The following is a 20,230-nucleotide window of genomic DNA, read 5'->3' as shown; positions in this document are numbered from 1 at the left end:
AAAAAAGAAGCAACAGAAATAAAAAGGAAATACAAAGAAAAAAGTGAGACAGAGTTTGTTTGTTTGTTTGTTTTTTTCTTCCTCTTTTTTTCTCGTGAGTTTCCTGGGTCCATAGACTACCCACACCCACCATGACAAGCCCACGCATTTTTTATACTTCTTAACCACGCATACACAGACTTGGATATGTCAAATCATAAACAACGAAACATTTCTTTTAAATTTCATTCAAAAACAAAAGTAGTTGTTTAAGGAAAAAAGAAAAAAATTCAAACACAATCAACGTCGACGACCCGCTGCAGACACATCACGCAGCAAATCCCTCGATAAATCGCTCATGCGCTGAGCTTTGGAATCACGCAACTTTTTCACCTGACCCAAAGCAGTCTCATTCTTAACCTCCATTTGTGATTCATACACTTTTCGAAGAGTTATCTCTAGATCTTTTGCCCAAGCTGCAATAGGCAAAACTCGGACCGGAGCAACCTGTAGAAATGAAGAGAGAATTAATGCCTCGGGAAACAGAAAATGCTCCATTCTTTCCGAGTTTACTACGGTCTGTAAGGAGTCATGTAGATGAGTGGTATGTGAGATAGCTGAACCGGATCCACGTGTCTGTATACATTGTAGTAACACTGGGGCTATAGAACGAATTACAGGTAACGTTGGCAGTGAATCACCACTGTATGAATCAGACAATAAAGTTGGTAGTGGAAATTGTTGTTCAAGATTTATTTGAGCACCTTTTGCTTTTTTGGGTTTTGGTGCATTCGCCAGACGCATATGGTGGGACTCCAGCAAGGCAATATCATGTAATAATATTAAACTTCCAAGTAGTTGACATGTATGTTCAATGCGTTCCATTCTACTGGGCATATCAACCAATGTATCCGTCAGCTCCTTTACCTTGTCACTATGGATGTTACCAAGCACCATGGACCGTACCACTACCCAATCTGTATTATCTGTTAATTCCAATACCTCTGGTGATTGTAAAGCCTTATAGGCATCTGCTATGGTACCTGATTCCGCCTCCATGAGTTCACATATAGAAGACCGTGTTTGACATGACCGTAGTGATCCTGCTATGCGGTGAACACTGCAAATAACTCGTCCTAATGAATTTGTTTGTCGTCTCTCATACTCCTGAACATCTTTCATAGCTGACCAAGACATGTAGAGAAAGACCTTGGAACGAAGTAGACTACAGTCTTTTTCCAATGTATTATAGTGACCCCAGGCGAGTTCATTCCATTGGTATATCTCTTCCAATGCACCTCCAGTTACAAGTGGCCAGTAACCAATATGAGACATGGTATCATGTTGTACACTCTTAAAGGACAATTGACGCCATGCATCACAATCGGCAAATCCCAAAATACGAGCAAAACAGGTAGCAAACATTAACCACATAGGATTGTTTAACTTGCGTTCCACCTTTTCCAGTAATTCCAGTCCCTTTTCCACCCACCTCTTTTCTTTCGTAGCATGATACAGGTGTAAAATAATATTAAGAGCCACAGTGATATAACCATCGCAGAGTCCTTCCTCACTCCATGCAAGATGCGTAGAAAGAGGTTTGGCCTTTTCATACAAATCCCAACATGTTTGTAAAAGATCTTCTACTGTAGCATCATCTGGTTGATTATCTCTTCCTGTACCCCATAATGCTACATGGCAGCGCAGACCAAGAATACGTTGAGTGTGGTAATGAAGACTATTATTCCCTGTTTCACTCTCTGTTTCTGTTTTTGACCATAAATAAATAGCAGCAGCTGAACTCTTATCTAGATATGTTGAAATGTCTAAAAAGCAGCAAGCGATTTTATAGAAACGCTGAGCGTAGGTGAGAGTGGCTTGTTGAAGTGCACTCATTGAACCTTGACGTGAGAGAGTTTCCAATTCTGCCATAAATGGACCACGACAGGGTCGTCCATTAGGCACTTGTAAGATTTTATTCTGTAAATCTTTGCAGAAACGGAGTGCATCTGTTAATGAACAATCCACATTAGATAGTTCTAGCGTAATACGTCTTTCTTCTGGTCCATCCAGTGTCAAAATACCATTTCCTGTATTTGTCTCAGATAATGTATTGAGGTATAATTCCACAAAAGTCCAGTTATCCGGTTGGCAAGACCAAAGATGTTTTGCCACAGTGTTAGCTTTCGCTAATTCCCCATTTAGTTGTAGAGAAGTTGCTAAAAGTTCTAGTCGAGTATCTGGAACACCTACTGAGACTCCTCTCTCACTACATAGAAACTCTACAGCTTCATTGTACAACTTTTGTTGATGGAGCACCTCAATATACATCCGACACGTAGATGGTGAGATGAGTCCGTTATCTGTTAGGATTACATCCTTTAACAATCTAGTAGATACTTTCAACAAAACATGGTCAGTAGAGTCTGGTGGAACTCGAGCGAGATTTGCCTGCACTACCCATACCTGATAACGAGGATCATTCCATTTACGATGAAGCTGTACTGCACTCTTCTGCACCTGGTCAAAGGCTCCCATTCGCACATACGTTTGAAGCAAATTTTCAAGTATATTCCTCTCGTTAGGACCTTCTTTCATGCGATCATATGTTTGTGCCAACGCCACCCAGCTACAACACTGCTGAAGAACATAAACAAGAGCACTCAGAGCCTTTCCATCCGTCACATTCTGTTGGCTAAGCGCCTCTGCCTTCTCCCTGGCCTTCTCTGCTTGGCCCTTCTTCAGCAGCAACAACGACTCCGCTGCTAACAATGCGTGGCTGGTGGAAAACTTGGGAAGTGCGTCCTCCAGCGCCCCCTCTGCCAATCCCAGTTTACCCGCATCGATGAGGTCAAAGACACGTGTAGCGGCCCGGTCAACAGCCACAGATGACATTTCTTGTTGTTGTTGTTGTTGTTGTTTCTTTTTTTTTTGTTGTTTTTCCACCTTTGATTTCACACAGTTTTTCTTTTTTTTTTTTTTTTTTTTTTTTTTTTTTTTTTTTTTTTTATTACCAATTAGTATGTTTTTCTTTTTCCTTTTTTTTGTTTTTACTTATTTGTCCACCCCCCACTTTCTTATACAAACTACAGACTAAGATGGAAAATGAAAAGATAAAATAAAATAAAAAAGAAATGAAGACCTGCTTGTACACATTATGAGAGGAAATGTTAAATTATACACCTGCAAGAGGAATAATAATAATATTAGTATAAATAATAATAATAATAATAATCATAATAACAATATTATAATAATAATAAGAATGATAATGGTAATAAAAAGAAGATTATTCCAGGCCTTACTTTCTCTCTTTAAGGAAGAGAAGTAAAGATACCAATCAATCCACACAGACACACAAACAAAAACATAAACACATAAACACAATCGCCCATGTATTTCATTTAGTTTCACTGCATCCCTTTAACTCCACGGAGGGAAGTTTACAAACCGAAAAGTGGAAGAAGTGCCTCCCGCAGGGCTGTTGTATTTGCTCCAGGAAATTCCCGCAGTGTGTTAAAGTCAAGGGTTTGTAGTTCTTTGCAAAACTCCCAAACTTGCAGACAAAAGAGATAGTGAGATGAACTTAACGCCTCTGCAAGTTCAACTTGATGATCTACCATGAGAGAACGATTGGGTACTACAATTAATGGGCGTTTAAACTCCAACACCTCAAGTATCGTACCTGCACCAGCGTGAGAAATAACCAAAGCCGCATCCCTTATCATCTCTTGTAATTTAGGGCGGTATGAAAATACCTCAATTGTAATTCCATGTGCATTACTCAATCGTACTTCATGAGAAGATGCACCTTTTTGAATAAATAGTCGTTTTATACCTAGTTTGGAAAGTGCTCTTAAGACTTCATCATCATCTACAGCTTCAATAAGGGCATTAAATTGTGTAGATCCCACTGTTACTATAGCAAATGGTTCATTATTAGATGAGTGTTCCGCTAATTGTTGAGGTGTTGTTAATCGTGGCATCTCCTCTTCATTCTTTGCGGTTCCCACAAAGAAGAGAGATCCATTTCGTCCCCACCGTCGTTTCATATATGCATCATACAATGACTGCCAATGAACTGTCCAAACATCACAAAAAGGAATTAACAAACGTCCTGAAAGAGATAAGTGATATACACAGGTGAAAGACTCCATAAAGGCAATAGCTGGGCGTCTATAATACCACGATGGTGAGAAGAAAGCAACGAGTAATGCCGTTACTACTACCGGTACACATACACCAGGTCCATTTACTAAAATAACGTCTGGTTTTTCGGATATGATAAGAAACAAAGACCACCATATCGCCCGAAGAGTTGAGAAGATGGAAAGAAAATAACTCTGTCCAACTTCACGTGCACGAGGTATATTATGTAATCGGCAGCAACGTCTAAAGTTAACAGTTTCGAATTCCACAGCTATACTTGCAGAGTGTTTATCGGTTTCAGATACAACGTAAAAAGGACGGTTGGCTCGCCACATATCTAGTGATAAAGCCTTAATAGCACGCATCATCTCACTTGTGTGTCCACCAGAGCCCAACACAACACAGACATTAAGAGGTACACTCCCACCGCGGTATCGAGAGATTGGTGGTCTTCGCACCATTTGCACAAAACGCCATCCCAGAATTAACAGGAATCCCAACAGCAAGAAGAAAAATAGTATCATGGCCCACTATAATAATAATAATAATAATAATAATAATAATAATAATAATAATGTACACTTAAATTAATGATAGAATAAAGAAAAAGGAGTCAGATGAAATTCAAAAAAAAAGGAATGAATTCAATCTTATAAGAAATGGTAATTATTTTTTTTTTACACGTATAAGAAAAAAAAAAAAAAAAAACCTTAAAAAAGGAGGGATTAAAGAAACAAGACATCTGCATTCTTGTGAATATCATCTCACATGATGATAGCAATCATTACAAATATACACATACAACTTTATGTGTATATTGTTTATCTTCATAATGTAGTTGCTATTAATGATGGTAATAGTAATAGTAATAGTAATAGTATTCATTACTCTCAATCTGATCCCTTTTTACGACTAATCCCGTTCACGTTTCTTTGCACGTTTAGGTGGAATCCAGTCGTAGTGCACAAGTTGCTGTTCCTCCAGGGAAGCTCTAATGCCCAGTTCATCCCGGCGTAGTGCCCCTAATCCACCTCTCCCGTTGTCTAAGTTCTGCCGAAGAACATCCACCACTTGTCCACCTTGCGCACCACGCCCCCAACGCCGCGACTCATCGCAGCCAACATCCCACGAGACTGTAATGATGCGATCATCTAAGAGAGTTCCATGCAAATCATTCACAGCACTTACGGCCGCACACTGCTGTTCATATACAACGAAACAGAAACCACAGGGAGTACGTGTGAGCTCACTGAGGCCCACTACTACATCCCGTACATGTCCACAAGAAGTGAAATGCTCCCAAATTTGTTCTTCCGTTGTGTAAAAAGATAAATTCCCCACATACACTGTTGTACTCTTATTTAACTGCTGCTGTCGTCGTACCACAAATTCTTTTTCAGGAAGAAGTGAACGGAGTAATTCGTGACGGTCCACATAAGCCATACGAGGCGTCGTATCCACAAGATACTCCGCCATCTTGATGGTCAGAGTACTTTTCTCTAAAGTGTACAATAATATATATATATATATATATATATATTATATGGATGAGAAAAAGAAAATAAAAAACAAGAATGGAAAAGAAACAGGGAAAGAAAAGAGAAATGTCCTTTCAAACACATTCACATGTTCTTTTTTTTTTCTCCTTCTTCCTTTTTCCTTTTTCCTTTGAAGACCAAGACCACCATTACCAAAACTATGGGTCTGGAGGGGGTGTCCAAAGAAGAAAAGGAAAAAAAAAAAAAAAGAAACAAAACACGACTGAGTAATATAATAAAGCCTGGTATTATTCTAATATTCATATAAAAGTACTGCGATCGATGAAAAACATCACATAGTCAACAAGAAGGTTTTTTTAAAAAAAAAAAAAAAAACTCAAAAGAAAAAAAAAAACAGGCAAAGAAAATGCAAGAAAAGAAGATAAAAAGGAAAAGAAAAGAAAAAAAAAAAAAACGCAAATGCTAGAAGACATATACGCAACACATTATATTTGAAAACCAATCCTATTCACACTGGCTCCTTTTCACCTGCAGCTTTTCTTTTCGCCAAATACTCTTTATATCGCTCTCCTCGTTCTTGTTGTTGTCTTGCCTGGTTCTGTGCGGCATTCCCCCTCCCACCCGCCGCCGCGGCCGCATCTCCGGCGGCAAACCCAATGCCGTCAGTTTCTAATGCTGTGAGTGGGTGGCCCAGGGCGTGGGTGACGATGCGGTATCCATCCTCAATGCGTTGCCGCACCGCCTCGTTCATGGCATCGTCCGGGTTGTGCACTTCCACCCCAATGAGGAAGAAGAGACGGTCCACGACTCTCGACAGGACTAACACAGACACAAATGGAATAAACATGGGGATAAACTGATTAAGCCATGAACCCAACACCAAACTTACATCCATATTGCGACGATAAACATGACCATACATCACATCAATATCCTCCGTCGCGAGACCGGCAATTAATAAATAATTAAAACATAAGGGCATTATGAGACGCGACAAGAAAGTGGCACTAAAGCAGAGAGATGCATTATCAGAAATACCAGGAAGTATAACATACATGTCAAAAACTTTAAATTGCAAAATAGCCCAGTATGAACAATAAGCCATATAGAACATAAAGATCATTGAACCAGACAATTCAAAATTACTCTCCACCACTAAAGCTATTACAGATAAACGTTTAGATGTTAATGGTTGAAAAGGAAGTACGAGTTCACTCCATAGAACGAGAATTGTAAGGATACTTGTACATACTGCAAATCCTTTAAAAACTACACTACGTATGGAAAACCAGATTTTTTTTATTTGATTATTTGTAGAAGATGAACCATGTATTAATTCATCATATGATTGACATTTTCGAATTGTAGATTCCCATAGATAATTCATTCGTTGTGCAATCTTTATTGAATATTTCACACGTGCATTAAGTTCTTCCAAATGTGGAAGAGAAACATCTGTATGATTCGTTTGTGATGTAGGTTTTAATCGTGCACTTGCAGAATGGTATTGAGGTATTTCACGATCAGCTGTGGCAATTGCCTCTATCATCTCTGACCAATATATTTTGTGCTCCTCCGCTACGAGTGGGTGAATCATCATCAGTTCTGCCTTTACATCTGCAAGATCCATAGCAGCAATATCCAAATCTTCCTGAATATCTACAATACTAAAATACTGACGTCTAAGCATTCGAACAGCATCGGAATTTCTCCACAACATCATTGGTACTCCCACTAAACCGGCTGACATAAATAATACCAGCAGCATTAGACCCCAAGCATTTGCCAAAGAAATTGCAAGTTTCCAAATATTGGTAAAAGAATCATAAGCACCTTTTAAAAAGGCAATGTATGCGAAAAATACTACAAGTAGAATAATTGAAATAGCATACATTTTAAGATTACTTTTAACTATACTAATTATTTTACGCTTAGGCGTAAAATTTCCCACCTCTGTGTATGATTGTGAGATTGGTAATACACCCCATCCCATTATATATGTTGCACCTACGATAGCATACCAAACACCAATAAGCCATGTGTCTTGTGGTGTAGAAGGATTCGCCTTTGCGTAAAGAGCAGCATTGATATCCACAACAAGTAATGGAAATGGTAAAATAAAAGAACAAAATGCAATGATTATAAATACACGGCAAAATAAAGGCATGCTCTTGGCAGATACCCGTGTATAGTGTCGGAAGATGAGCAGTGTCGCCAGAACCGTGAGGCAAAAGAAAATAATCGTAGAGACGATGTTAGCTGCTGGCATGATTGTTTTGTAATAATAGGTACGGAAAAAGTAACGGTTATTTTTTTTTTTTCTTTTGATTTTCTTCACCCTTGTTGATACACTGAATAAATATAAATTTGTAATACTTGTTTTTGCGTCTGCAATTTACCACACCTTCACTCAGCACTAACAGAGATACAAATACAGAAGCACGGGGAAGCAGACAGACCCTCACAGAGTGACAAAGAAAAATAAAAATAAAGAAGAAAGAAAAAGAGAAATAAAAATCAATAAAGAAGGATAAATAAAAACACGTTAGGAGTACTATGTGACTTTTCTTTTTTTCTTTCTTTCCACATCTGTGTAGGACAGGTAAAACAGATAGATAACTCACAATTACTTTTTTCCCCACTCATGAAGCATAAGGAATAATTTAAAAAAAAAAATAAATAAGAGAAGTCTTGTGGCAGCATACACGAATCCCAAGTCAACTGTAGAAGAAAAATCATGGAAATTCCGTATTTCTCTCCGTTTTCTTTTATCTCTGTTCTTTTATTTTTTTTTTCTTTTTTTTCCTTTTCTTTTTTTGAGTGGTGGTGCATCTTTTCTTAGGCCTGTTCAAGCTTCAGTTGGGCCTCATCACGAGTCTGCAAAACTGAGAGAAGCTCCTCACGTAGAGGATGTGGTTCAGCCTTCATCTGCAGCGCCAGACGAGTCCGCTCCACCGTAAGTTTTGAGAGTTTTTGTTTAAGCTCAGCAGCGCGAGCGTTAATCTGCTTTGGTTGCATAGGTGCCTTCTTGCTGGTTGTGGCCCCATCTTGGCTCTTTGGTTTCGCCTGCACGGCAGCCAACTGCTCTTTTGCCTCCGTCAACTTGGCTGGCAACTCTTCCTCGCTTGTCTCCAGCACTGTCTGCAAACGTTCCTTTTCCTTCATTAGAGCCGCTACCTGTGACTCCATCTCCCGCAGTTCATCCTCCGTGACTTGTTTCTTTTGCTGTTGTTGTTTTCCACCAGTCTTTGGCTTCAAATGTCCGGGGTTCAGTACTACCGCATTCTGCAGCATCTCCTCCATTGCCTTTGTGTCCACTTGGCGGGCACGGGCGCGTAGGGCCTCTTCATTACGTCGTCGCTCTTCCTCACGAGCAGCCAAACGCTCCTCCTCCCGCAATTCACGCTCCAATCGCTCTTCTTCCTGTCGACGCAGTTCTTCTTCAGTGAGTACTGGTTCCTCCTCTTCACTCTCCTCACTTTCCTGCAGCTCATATACAGGCTTTCGGCCCTTTGCAAGGCGATCCTTGTCCTTCGCACGCTCCTCTGAAAGTATAGCGTTTGCCCGATCTACTAGCGCATTCTCTAGACTTTTAAGGTTGGCCGGGCTGACAAGCTCCGGTTCCTCGAAGAGTCGGTGAAGAAAAGCGCTGAGCATCACCTCATAGTGCTTACTCTGACGAAAGCCATGCAAAAAATCCCGAGTTACTTTTCCAAAAGCGCAGTAGTCCACTTTTCCACTGAGTTCTGCGAATTGGAAAGTATAACGATCAAATCCCTCCTCCATTTATCCTGTTTGACTTTAACCCGAATGTCTTTTTTTTTTTTAATTTAGTTTCCCTTTCCTTCTTCTTGTTCAATCTGCTATTTTTTTTTTTCCGTCACCACTCCCATAGTGGAGGAGTGTGGCACGATCGAAAAAAGAAAAGAAGAGAGAAAAAAAAGGGGATGAAGGAGGGGGTAAGAACATGTGCAACCAAAAAAAAAAATAATAATACATGAAAGAAAGAAAACCCCGACTCATTGTTCTGTTTCTTGCTGTTTTTTTTTTTTTTTTTTTTTTTTTTTTTTGCAGTATTTTTTTTTTTTTTCGTTTTCCTTTCCTGTTTAAAACTTCGTCGGTGGTCGTGGTGGCACAGGACGTTTATCCGGTACTTGTGAAGGTGCTACGGGGGGTGTTGGTCCTGCAGCTGTTTTGGGCACCAATACTGATCCCAACGCTACAGTGGCACCCATTGTGCTATCTTGCACACGGACATATTCCTGGGGCACGGTTGGCACATATCGCATGGCAGTTGCTGGTGTATACGCCTGTGGGTGAAAGGGAACAGGATTGATGACCGGTTTCGCCCCTGTGGTTGCCATATTCTGTGGCGGTGGTGGTGGAGGTACGTTCTGCTGCTGCTGCGTCGTTGCCGCTGATGACAAAGTGCCCGTTGTTGTTGTTGCTGTGTTGGTGGTGCTTGTGACGAGTGGGGGTACGGTGCCCCAGTAGACGTGTGGGACCTCCTCTGCGGCTGCCTCCTCCATGACGCCTGGGAAGAGAAAGGTGTTGTTCTCGTTGCGGGGCGGCTGGCCCCACTGTCCCTCCCCGCTGCCCCACTGGGCGCCCGGCGGGATCGGGGCGTTGAGGCCGGGGACGCGCAGCGCGGGGTACGCCGGCGGGAGGCGCCGCATCGCCTGCATGCCGTACAGCCACGGCGGGGGGGCGTGGGCCGTCATCCCGAGCGCCGCCCGCAGCCGCGCCGACAGCCGGCCGGGCTCCACCAGCGTCCGGGGCAGCCACTTCCCCTCGTGGAAGACATCGCCAAAGGGCGAAAGCACCACGTGGAAGCGACGGCGCGAGAGCGGCGTGCCGGAGAGGAAACACGTCACAAAGGCAATCTGATCGGGATTCGCCTTCTTGTCGCGCGTCGCTCGGATCCGCTCCACGCCGAGGGCCGCAATCTCTGGAGGGACAATGTCCGTCGCCCGCTCACGGTCCGCCTGATTCGACAGGAACGCACGCAGTTGACTCCAGTGGCGGGGAACCGGCACCGTGTTCCGCACAGACTTCATGAGAACCGTGAAATACGGGTCCTCGGCATTCCCATCGTGTTCCGACACAACAGCGGCCACCTCAGGGCCGTAACGCTCCGCCACGGTGAGTTTTAAAGTCTCCCATGAGACCTTTGTGCGGCGACGGGTAGATGCTCCAGATTTCTTCTGCGTATCATTCACATTTACAGAGGGAAGATGTACACGATCCTCATCCTCTTCCTCATTGGCATTTTCATTGTTATTGGATTGTGCCCCATCACCATTACCACTACCAACAACACCAGCAGTAGTAGTTGACGATGAAATACCATCCACATCACTGTCATCATCAGGTAATACATACTCAATTTCTTCATCCGCAGTGGCACGAAGTCGTGCTTGAATTAACCTACCTCGCTCCTTCAGCTCTTCATGTCGCTGTCGTCTTGCCAACTTCTTTTTCTTTGCTATTGACATAATCAATGTATATAAATAGGGAGTATGTCCTAGTTCGCCGTCTCTTCTGATTATGTTTATTTGTGTGTTTTGTTTTGTTTTTTTTTTGTTTTTTCTTTTCTTTTTTTTTTTTTGTTCCTGAAGTCCTCTTACCAGAAACAAAACAAAGAAAAAACAACTACACACCTTCTTTAACGTGGACAAAAAAAATACAAAGAAAAAAAAAGGAAGAAAAACAAAAAAAAACAGACAAATTGAGGTTTCAATAAGGAAAGAATGCATCGTACTGAGAGAGAGAGAGAGAGAGAGCGCTAATAAAGAAGTGACACCCCCAGTATTTTGTAAAGCGCACGTTATACATTCCACAAGGAATATGAAGAGAATAAAAAAAAAAATAAGAACTAAAAACTACAGCAAACAACAAAAACGACAAAAAAAAATACTTTGCTTCTCCATCATACTTGTGGATCATTCAACAACTGACACAATTCTTTGTCAATATGATGTGCCTCTTCACGCAGAGGACTCAATGGATAAAGTGTTATATGCTGCAAGAGCACACGTTGAAAGACTTGAATAAGATCAGCCTCCTCGCGCCACTGGGCACGCAATAGGTGTCTCTGGTACTCAATCTCACTAAGGGTTTCTATATTGCCTTCCCCATTTGGCAGAGAGCTACGCAATCGCATTAGTTCAAGTTGCAATTGACTCACAGTTTCAGCAATTTCCCCCATTACTATCTTTTGATTTCGTTCTTCCTCCTCCATTCTAGACTTTTCCCGTGCAAGTTCGTCAGTAAGTCGTGCAATTTCAGCCTCCTGCATGATCACACGCTGCTGGGTCTCCTTTAAAGATGCAAGCACTTCCTTTGCCTCACGGTGTACTTCACTCCAGGTGGCATCATCCAGTGCTCGTTGTCGCTGCATGCGTGCGGTGATGGAGTTCCGCATGGCGGTGGGAGAAAACACATCCATTTCGATAAGCGCCATTGAAGACGGTGGTGCGTGTTGACCGTCGTTCCACGGTGATAAATTCGTACGGCGTTTATTTAGTAATATCTGCGCCTGCTTTAGTAAATGTTCGGGCAGCCGCCCGTACTTCTCGCGGAGAGTCGCGGTCAACTCCCTCCACTGGCCTTTGTAATTCTGCAGCAATCGTTCTGCCATTGATATTGCCTGATCAGAATTATTTGGTTCTTTCAACAGACAAAATGCGAGTACCTCAGGAAGTACATAATCCGCTGAAGAATATAGGTCCGTAGGATCTGTACCGATACAAAATAGTCCTTCTGGCCTTCTAGATGAACTTTTGTATTCCATTTTTTTTTTTTCTTCTTAAAGAAAAATGGAAAAAAAAAACTTTTAATCAATGAATTTAGATGTACCAAGAAGGAAAAAAAAATAAAGTGAATTACTCAACTTGTGTCTTTGTTTTTCTTTTTCTTTTATTAGTAGTAGTAGTAGTACTATTATTATTGTATTTCAAAGGTACAAAACACATTTCAGTAATGTCAGCAACATCTATATATTTTTTCTTACACTTCGTTGAATCGATGTGATCATGTTGCCTCTTCCGGTAGAATGTGTATGTTTTCATTCTTTTTCTTCTTCGTTTTCTCATTTTTTTCTTCACACGTACCTCAACGCAAAAACAAAAAAAAAGAGGGCATAATAGCACCTATTCGCTCTCTCTCTCACTCTCACTCACACACACAGACACACATATATATATATATATACAGACTCCTTCTTTTTATAAAGACTAAATCACCACTTCTAGCTATCGAAACCACCAAAACCACCACCATCAAGGCCCTTTCCTCCCTCTCCCATATCAGAAAAAAACAGAGATACAGGTAATATATATTTCTTTATTTTGGTTTGGTTTGTTGTTCAGGATTTTTTTTTTTTTTCGTTAGTGTAATTTATTTCTTCCTCGTCTATCTTTGAGTTCGTTTGGTCGTCCTACAGTGGAAAAAACACGAAACAACGTCATTGTTTCAATAAACTGTTTTAGACAGTCTACAGAAAAAATAAAATAAAATAATAATAATAATAATAATAATAATAATAATAATAATAATAATAATAATAATAATATTATTATTATTATTATTATTATTATTATTATTAAAAGGGCTATTTCAGCAGTACCAGATGTAGGAACGAGTACCTCACAATTTCCTTTAATAGTTTCCCTAGTGAATCATTTGTGAACTCACACTGGGAAGGAAATAACACCATGAAATGAAAATATGAAACAAAAAGAGATTGATAATGTCTCCTTTCAGTAATTCCCATATACACCTCAAAGTAGAAGAAAAAAAAAAAAAAACCCTGCCCATTTCTACTGTACTTCCCACTAATAGCTACAAATCCATTCCCACTGATTCCCTTTCAAGCTCCCGAAAAAAAAAAAAGATGAATACACAGTACCAAAAGAGAAAGAAAAGATAGATAGAAATAGAAAAAGATCCCAATCATCACTACTATTACTAGTACGTCTACTACCACTTCTACTAAATACTACTACTACTAATGCTATCCACTAGTGTACTAGTATATTTGGGTTCCATGAAGTGTGAGTTGGCCCTTTTCATCCATAACTGCTTCACGACTGGTATTGCAGAAGCCACGTTCATCTACCAGTTCTGTTAAGAGACCAGCGTTATTGTAGTATCCAGCTGAAATGTGTGGTCCCTTAAGTTTTAAGTTCCCTCGTGTATTGGCAGAAAGAATCTTAGCATCAGTCGTTCCGCGATCTCCCACAACTTTTGCCTCTGTGTGTGGTAACATTCCACATTCTCCCCGTTTTAATGAGCGCCATGTAAGCATATAAGCACTCTCCAACGGTCCTCGAAATACAAACACATCATCAAGGCTAAGTTCTTTTGCTAATTTTTGAAGGTAATCTTTACCTACAGGAGGTTCATTAGCATCTTCAAAGAGTGCAATCCATTTAAGATGTTCATACTGATCAGCGTCAAAATTTCCAGTGTGACGAAGTAAAAGATCAAAATCGGCTTTCTTTCCGAGAATACCCTCTACCTCTTCTACACATAATTTTTCAATTCCATTAATTGCATGATCATCTGTAAACATATCACTGTGAATATGTACAAGAACAGCTCCTGATGTTAAGGCAGCATATGGAGCAATAATAGAACCTACCGGATTGGTATGATGATTAGGCATTACACCAAACCGTGTTTCTGCTTTAAGTTTCATAAGTTGGGCGAACATAAATCCAGCATTAATGCAGTTTCGGTGAGAGAAAGTTATATGTAATTTATCCTCTAATCCTGGATAAGAATCTTCCAGTGCAAGAATAGGATCATCCGGGTGTAGTAATGCCGAGAGACGACGAAGACGTTGTTCATAATATGAAAATGGTCCCCAGACAAGCATTTTTCGTAATGGTGTTACCCCAAGTAAATTCATATTATGATCTGTAATAACCACTTTCTTTAAAAAGTAAAATTCCTGGGAGTGTACCCATTGAAACTTCTGTCCTGGATAAGAAAGACCTAACTCAGGAATGACATTATAAATCATATCCCAAAAATGCATATTGCGTTCCACCAAAACTCCCTGTTTCATCTCTGGTACAACCATCCATTCACGAGCGATAAGATGATTGGGTTGAAACTCATTAAGATAAAAACGAAGTTTATCAGCATTTATATTATGATGGGGTACCACTGCCAATAAAGCTCCTATCTTTGCGCAAGCCAATTGCAGTACAAAGGTTTCACAATTGCAGGGTTGAATAGCCAACACTCGCTGACCTGGGCGAAGTCCAGTCTGCAGAAGACCATGGGCAAGGGCTTCACTGTTTTTACGTATATCCGCAAATGCCCAACGTACAGCTTGATGTTCAATTCGCAAAAAGTCTTTGTAGTACATTTTACGGGATTGAATGTTCACATAGTACCCAACAAGTTGATCCAAAACGGGAAACTCAACCGGTCCCTTCGCTTCAGAGTAATCCTTCCCCAATTTTCCACCCGCCGATGCTGATGTAGTAGTAGCCGAAGCCGCAGCAGTAGTAAAGCGTGTTGCTGCAGCGCTAGATAGAGATATGTTCCTCGTTATTCGACGAAGCATTGTTATGATGATGTTGTTGCTGTTGCGAAGTTAAGTATACTTTACGTTATATCCTTTCTCTCTCTCTCTCTCTATTTTTATATCCCTTTTCAACTACCTTCTGTAGCCTCCTCGCGACTGCGGTAAAACAGAGAACTAAAAAGAGGAAAAGAAAAACAAACAAAGAACATATGGGTACCTTTTTGTTTTAATTTTGGTTTTTTTTTCTTTTTTTTGAAAAGAATAAAAGTTAAAATAAAATAAAAAGAAGAACTCAATATTGTGGATACTATATTTCTCTTTCTCTCTCTCTATATATATATCGTTTTTTTTTTCTCTCTCTTCCACACAGACACACACACTCACACACTCACACACTTACCCTCTCTCTCTCTCTTCACATTCACTTCTTCCCAGTACGGATGAGATTCAGCAACGACCGGGTCTCACCTGTTTTCACAGACTCTCTGCACTCTGCAATGAGACTTGTCTTGGCCTCTCCTATTCGCAGTCTTCCTGCTCTCATTATAAAGATGTTAATATGTTTCAATGCTGCTTTCAACGCCGTATAATTATTACACCGTTTCATGTTTTCTCCGATAAGTTCCTTGTCTAGTTCATACAGTTGTGCATAGAATCGTCGCATGCTAACCATATCTGAAATGAGTCTAGAGTCTTCTGCACGAATAAGTAACGGCTTCACACTTGCCGCCGCATCCGCCATATTGCTATTCAGTTTTAACCGTACCGCATTAAGTTCATCCACACGGTCAAGTGTAGATTGAAGTTCCTGCATCTCTTCAGGGAAGTGACAGGATGCCGTGGCTTCACTCACAGTAGATAGACCAAGACTCTCCACCACATCTCCACATACCTCCATTGTTTGTCCACGTATATACAGTTCATGATGATCTGGATGTCCTTCAATAACTAATCCACTATCATCTCGCAAGTCCACTAGTGTAACACGAAAGTCTACTGAAGTATCAGGTGGATTAGAAAGTAGAAATGTTTTCTCTAACCATGTATGCAATTTAGAGAAAGAAAAATCTTCAGATAATTGTAGTATTACATATCCTGTGGGTTCTGGAATTGGATCATCCTCTTTTCCTCTAGGTTGACACATAATAAATCTTGAAATGGTAAAAGAAACCTCATGTATTTGATAATTATCCGCATTTGTAGCACCAACCATTACAGATGCCTTCACTTGTGCTTCCACACCATGAACAACAGCAAAAGAGCAAACTATTGTTGGTTGTGGATCTTCAAGAGTAAAAAACATGTACTCCTTACCAGGAAAGGCCTTCTCACTGTGTAGAACACAACCTTGAATAATTGTATCATGATGACCATGATGTACTGTAAAAACAACATCAAGTTTTCTAGATCTTTGATTCGGTATTAACTTATGTCGTACCACTGTGCCTGCCTGAGGTAATGTTAGATCTGTATCCCCTTTAAGTTGTCTATCTAGTTGTTCCTCTAAACTAAGGAGTTCCGCAGCCAATGCCTCACGTTCTCGTCTCAGTGTATCCAGTTTAAATGTTTCTCGATTACGCAGCACCTCCTGTTTTTCATCCTTTGTGTTTGCCAACTCCAGACCACGTACGGTTCCATCCACTGTACATACAATTGGCAGTGGTTGTCCATTCTGTCGGTAATCGTATGCGAGCACGGCACTAACGGGTGTTGTGTAGGTGTCTCGGAATAACACTCCACGTTTTTCATTATCATCTCCACGCACCTCCACACGGCCGTTACTCCATCCAACGATAAGTTCCGGCACGCCATCAAAGTCAACATCACAAAAGGCGGCGGAGACAGGGCGGTGTTTTCCCTTCACACGCCAGACACGTTCGGTACGATTGTATACACCCACAGTGCCGTTAGCGGTAAGGTAAGCAAATCGACCTGGTGTACCACTATATACAAGTTGATTTACTCTATCTACTTCTGTAATACTAGCAATAGTTTCTTCTCCATCAAATACACGTAATTCAAAATCCTCTGATGCGGCTACTAACACCAGTGGACGTTGTTCATTATCAACAGTAGTAGAAGCTGGTTTGGCGTTACGATGAGAGTTACTCTTCTCATTATTATTGGCCTCCCATGGCATAAGCATTAGGGAAGTCACTTGATCACCTGTTACAGTCCACAATACCTCCTCCCCACTCTCATCAAACCCGTTAATAGTGCAGTTACCACCTACGACGGCCAATGATGCGGGGAGACCGCCGTCATTGGATCCCTTTGTTGTGTTCATCACTCCACACACCACCGCCTGCACACCGTCCTCCACATCCTTGAAGAAATATTCGGTATTACGCTCCACATCATACGCCAGCAGCGAGGTGGCCGCACCAACGTACAACGCATCCACATTTGTTCTTCCCGCCGTATCCCGCACACGTCCCACCGCGAGTGCTGTTGGAGGTCTGCCAAAGTTAAGTGTACGCACGGGATCTACGGCTGTTGTTGTTGCTGCTGCTGCTGCTGTTCCGTGAGTCGCACGTGTGTGGACAACGACACGTTGTGTTCCTGTTGCGCAGGCGAGTGATGGTGTGGTGCCGTCAAAGCGGCCAATTGCGGCCATTCCCTCCAGCAGCGTTGTGCCTAGTTGCAGTTCAAAGGCCGGCCGCATTGGGTAGTAACTAGCATCTGCTGACATGATTGCAATAAGGGGGGATGGGGAAAAGATAAAGAGAGTAAAGGGGAAAGGTTCGTTTATCTATCTTTCTTTCTATACTTGTGATTGTGAAATGTAGTTTCTGTTATTCACAGGTTTATCGCTATGCTATGATGTATTACAATGTTTGTCACTTTCAGCAGTGACTATCTGTCTTCTTTACCTTCACCCTTCCATACATACATACAGTACGTACAGAGAAAAACAAAAAAAAAAGAAAAGGAATAAAAGCAACAAGGACATATTTCTATACACCATCATCCAGTGTATGTACAGATAAAGAAGCATACAAAGACACAAACAGAGATACATATATATATATATATATATATATATAGAAGTAAAAGCAAAAGACAGTAGCAAAATAAAAAAGAACAAATGCATCATGGTGAATAATAATAATAATAATAATAATAATAATAATAGGGAGAATGATATCAACAACAGCATATTCCCTTTGTAATGCAATTCCTTATATCAACAGAGACGTAAAATTTGTACGTTTTCAACATCCCTCACCACATATTCCGAGCAACAAAAAAAGATATATCTTTGATCTGCTTGCAGTGGACTGAAGAAGGGGAAAAATGATGCCTGATAAAAAAAAAGAAAAAAAAAAAAAAGAAAATCTCCTTGCCAGAGTAAAAAGACTATTTGAGGTGAAGAAAGATAAATCGCGTAATATAATTTTTTTAAGGAAAAAGTAAAAAAAAAAAAGGAAAAAAAAGAAAAAGAAAAAATTCAAATATATATGAGAATCATCATTTTTTTCTTTTTCTTTCGTTGCTTTCCAGTATTCGCTTGCTTCGTTTTGTGTTTGCTGATTTGTTTTGAATGAAAGAATAGAGGGTTCGGCGCTGTTTCTCTTCCTCTCCACTGTGGCACGCACAAGAGGACCACATGAGAAGAAAAACATGGAGAGGCAAACAAAGAAAGAAACATCAATAAAGAAAGAAAGGGGGAAAAAAGAGGGAAAATGGAAAAGAAAGTAAAGAAAAATAAAAAAACACGTAAAGTTTGCAAGGAGAAAAAAAAAAGAGGAGGGGGTGGGGGGAAGAGGGAAGGACAGAATCATCTAAGTAAGTACCAGAGGGAAAAAAAAAAAAACTGCAATAGACGTCGGAAGAAACGAAAGAAAGAAAGAAGGGGAATAAAAGGCTACAAAAAAAAACAAAGGGATTCCAAAAAAAAAAAAAAGAAGGAAAGAAAAAAAAACAGAAAATCACACGAAGGAATATATATATATATATCTTACAAATATACTTTTGGATTGGTCTCATTCATTTTTTTTTCTTTTTGTTTATTCACCACACCTTCCATTTGGGTAATTACTAATACTGCTACTCTTAGCACTACAACTACTACTGAAGCAACTTCTACCATAGTTCCATTACTCTCTATTTTCAGATACATACACATATTATATATATATATATATATATATATATATATATATATTATATATACATAGTATGTAACATGGCTTCCTTCATATTTGTTTTTTCGTTCAATTATAAATATATATATATATATATATATATTACTCTACCAGCATATAAATATATTTTTTCTTTACTTATTTATTTCTCTATATATATATATATATATCGTTGCGTTTGTGTTCGTGTATATGATCATCGCCTTTCAGCTACCTGGGGCCCTTCACAAGCACATAAAAGTACACATGAGTACTAATAATAGCAATGGCAGTAGCAACAACGTTCATATCAATGCCTACATAACAGAAAATGGAGATTCATAAAAATAAAATAAAAAAAGGGAAATTAAAAAAGTATTAAACACGTGACCTAACTTAGGTCCACTTCTTTTTTCTTTTTGTTTTGCTTTCCTTAAACTCCAATCTTCTTTCTACCAGATCATTCCACCTTTTGTTTGTTGGTTAGTTTGTTATTTATTCTCTTTTTTTTTTGTATTATTATTTTATTCTTCTTCCTATTTTCCATGTTTTTTTTGTTTTTTTGTTTTTTGTTTTGTTTTTACTTTTTATTTTTGTTTCCATAATTGTTTCCATTCATTTTAATCGCTTTGCTAGACTCATCTTTCACATACTTTTCTCGCTTTTTTTCTCCTTCTCTTTATCTCTCTTATCTCTCTGTTTATCACTTCTGCAGAGTTCTTTGCCTCACCGTACTCCCCAGACACTTCCGATCGGTAGGGCACAAACCCATCAGAGAAAAACGCATACACTCATACACACAAACAGGAGAAAAAGGAAAAGAACTGCAATAGCATCACAAGAACAAAATTACGCAGAAAAAGATAAAAAAAAAAAAAAAAGAATTCCATTTAATTGCCTTTTTTCTTTTTCTTTATTCGCAAGAAAAAAAGGGC

The 20,230-nt window shown here is 39.9% G+C and overlaps 9 protein-coding genes across 9 annotated transcripts; all 9 read right to left on the bottom strand.

The window, feature by feature from the left end:
• Positions 1-279: 279 nt before the first annotated feature.
• On the bottom strand, positions 280-2,874 carry TM35_000074530 (putative N-alpha-acetyltransferase 25, NatB auxiliary subunit; the record flags this gene model as incomplete). The annotated part of the gene is made up of 1 exon (XM_029023899.1): positions 280-2,874. One exon carries the CDS (start codon positions 2,872-2,874, stop codon positions 280-282), a length of 2,595 nt encoding a protein of 864 aa, XP_028885095.1.
• Positions 2,875-3,422: 548 nt separating this feature from the next.
• Positions 3,423-4,652, bottom strand: TM35_000074520 (putative glycosyltransferase family 28 protein; the record flags this gene model as incomplete). Its single annotated transcript, XM_029023898.1, has 1 exon — positions 3,423-4,652. One exon carries the CDS (start codon positions 4,650-4,652, stop codon positions 3,423-3,425), a length of 1,230 nt encoding a protein of 409 aa, XP_028885094.1.
• A 388-nt stretch (positions 4,653-5,040) lies between these two features.
• TM35_000074510 (nuclear cap binding protein) lies at positions 5,041-5,604 on the bottom strand (the record flags this gene model as incomplete). Its single annotated transcript, XM_029023897.1, has 1 exon — positions 5,041-5,604. The coding sequence occupies one exon, from the start codon at positions 5,602-5,604 to the stop codon at positions 5,041-5,043; it is 564 nt and encodes a 187-aa protein (XP_028885093.1).
• Positions 5,605-6,135: 531 nt separating this feature from the next.
• On the bottom strand, positions 6,136-7,896 carry TM35_000074500 (putative LMBR1-like membrane protein; the record flags this gene model as incomplete). The annotated part of the gene is made up of 1 exon (XM_029023896.1): positions 6,136-7,896. One exon carries the CDS (start codon positions 7,894-7,896, stop codon positions 6,136-6,138), a length of 1,761 nt encoding a protein of 586 aa, XP_028885092.1.
• A 569-nt stretch (positions 7,897-8,465) lies between these two features.
• On the bottom strand, positions 8,466-9,413 carry TM35_000074490 (uncharacterized protein; the record flags this gene model as incomplete). Its single annotated transcript, XM_029023895.1, has 1 exon — positions 8,466-9,413. The coding sequence occupies one exon, from the start codon at positions 9,411-9,413 to the stop codon at positions 8,466-8,468; it is 948 nt and encodes a 315-aa protein (XP_028885091.1).
• Positions 9,414-9,733: 320 nt separating this feature from the next.
• On the bottom strand, positions 9,734-11,122 carry TM35_000074480 (putative spliceosome-associated protein; the record flags this gene model as incomplete). The annotated part of the gene is made up of 1 exon (XM_029023894.1): positions 9,734-11,122. The coding sequence occupies one exon, from the start codon at positions 11,120-11,122 to the stop codon at positions 9,734-9,736; it is 1,389 nt and encodes a 462-aa protein (XP_028885090.1).
• Positions 11,123-11,556: 434 nt separating this feature from the next.
• TM35_000074470 (uncharacterized protein) lies at positions 11,557-12,420 on the bottom strand (the record flags this gene model as incomplete). Its single annotated transcript, XM_029023893.1, has 1 exon — positions 11,557-12,420. The coding sequence occupies one exon, from the start codon at positions 12,418-12,420 to the stop codon at positions 11,557-11,559; it is 864 nt and encodes a 287-aa protein (XP_028885089.1).
• A 1,236-nt stretch (positions 12,421-13,656) lies between these two features.
• On the bottom strand, positions 13,657-15,207 carry TM35_000074460 (fatty-acyl-CoA synthase; the record flags this gene model as incomplete). Its single annotated transcript, XM_029023892.1, has 1 exon — positions 13,657-15,207. The coding sequence occupies one exon, from the start codon at positions 15,205-15,207 to the stop codon at positions 13,657-13,659; it is 1,551 nt and encodes a 516-aa protein (XP_028885088.1).
• Positions 15,208-15,589: 382 nt separating this feature from the next.
• Positions 15,590-17,860, bottom strand: TM35_000074450 (uncharacterized protein; the record flags this gene model as incomplete). Its single annotated transcript, XM_029023891.1, has 1 exon — positions 15,590-17,860. One exon carries the CDS (start codon positions 17,858-17,860, stop codon positions 15,590-15,592), a length of 2,271 nt encoding a protein of 756 aa, XP_028885087.1.
• Between the last annotated feature and the right edge of the window lie 2,370 nt (positions 17,861-20,230).

Source organism: Trypanosoma theileri (genome assembly GCF_002087225.1).
Source record: "Trypanosoma theileri isolate Edinburgh chromosome Unknown TM35_Tth_7_V1, whole genome shotgun sequence".
Classification (NCBI taxonomy): domain Eukaryota; phylum Euglenozoa; class Kinetoplastea; order Trypanosomatida; family Trypanosomatidae; genus Trypanosoma; species Trypanosoma theileri.
The sequence above is the reverse complement of the archived record's forward strand: the minus strand, read 5'-3'. Positions and strand labels throughout refer to the sequence as shown.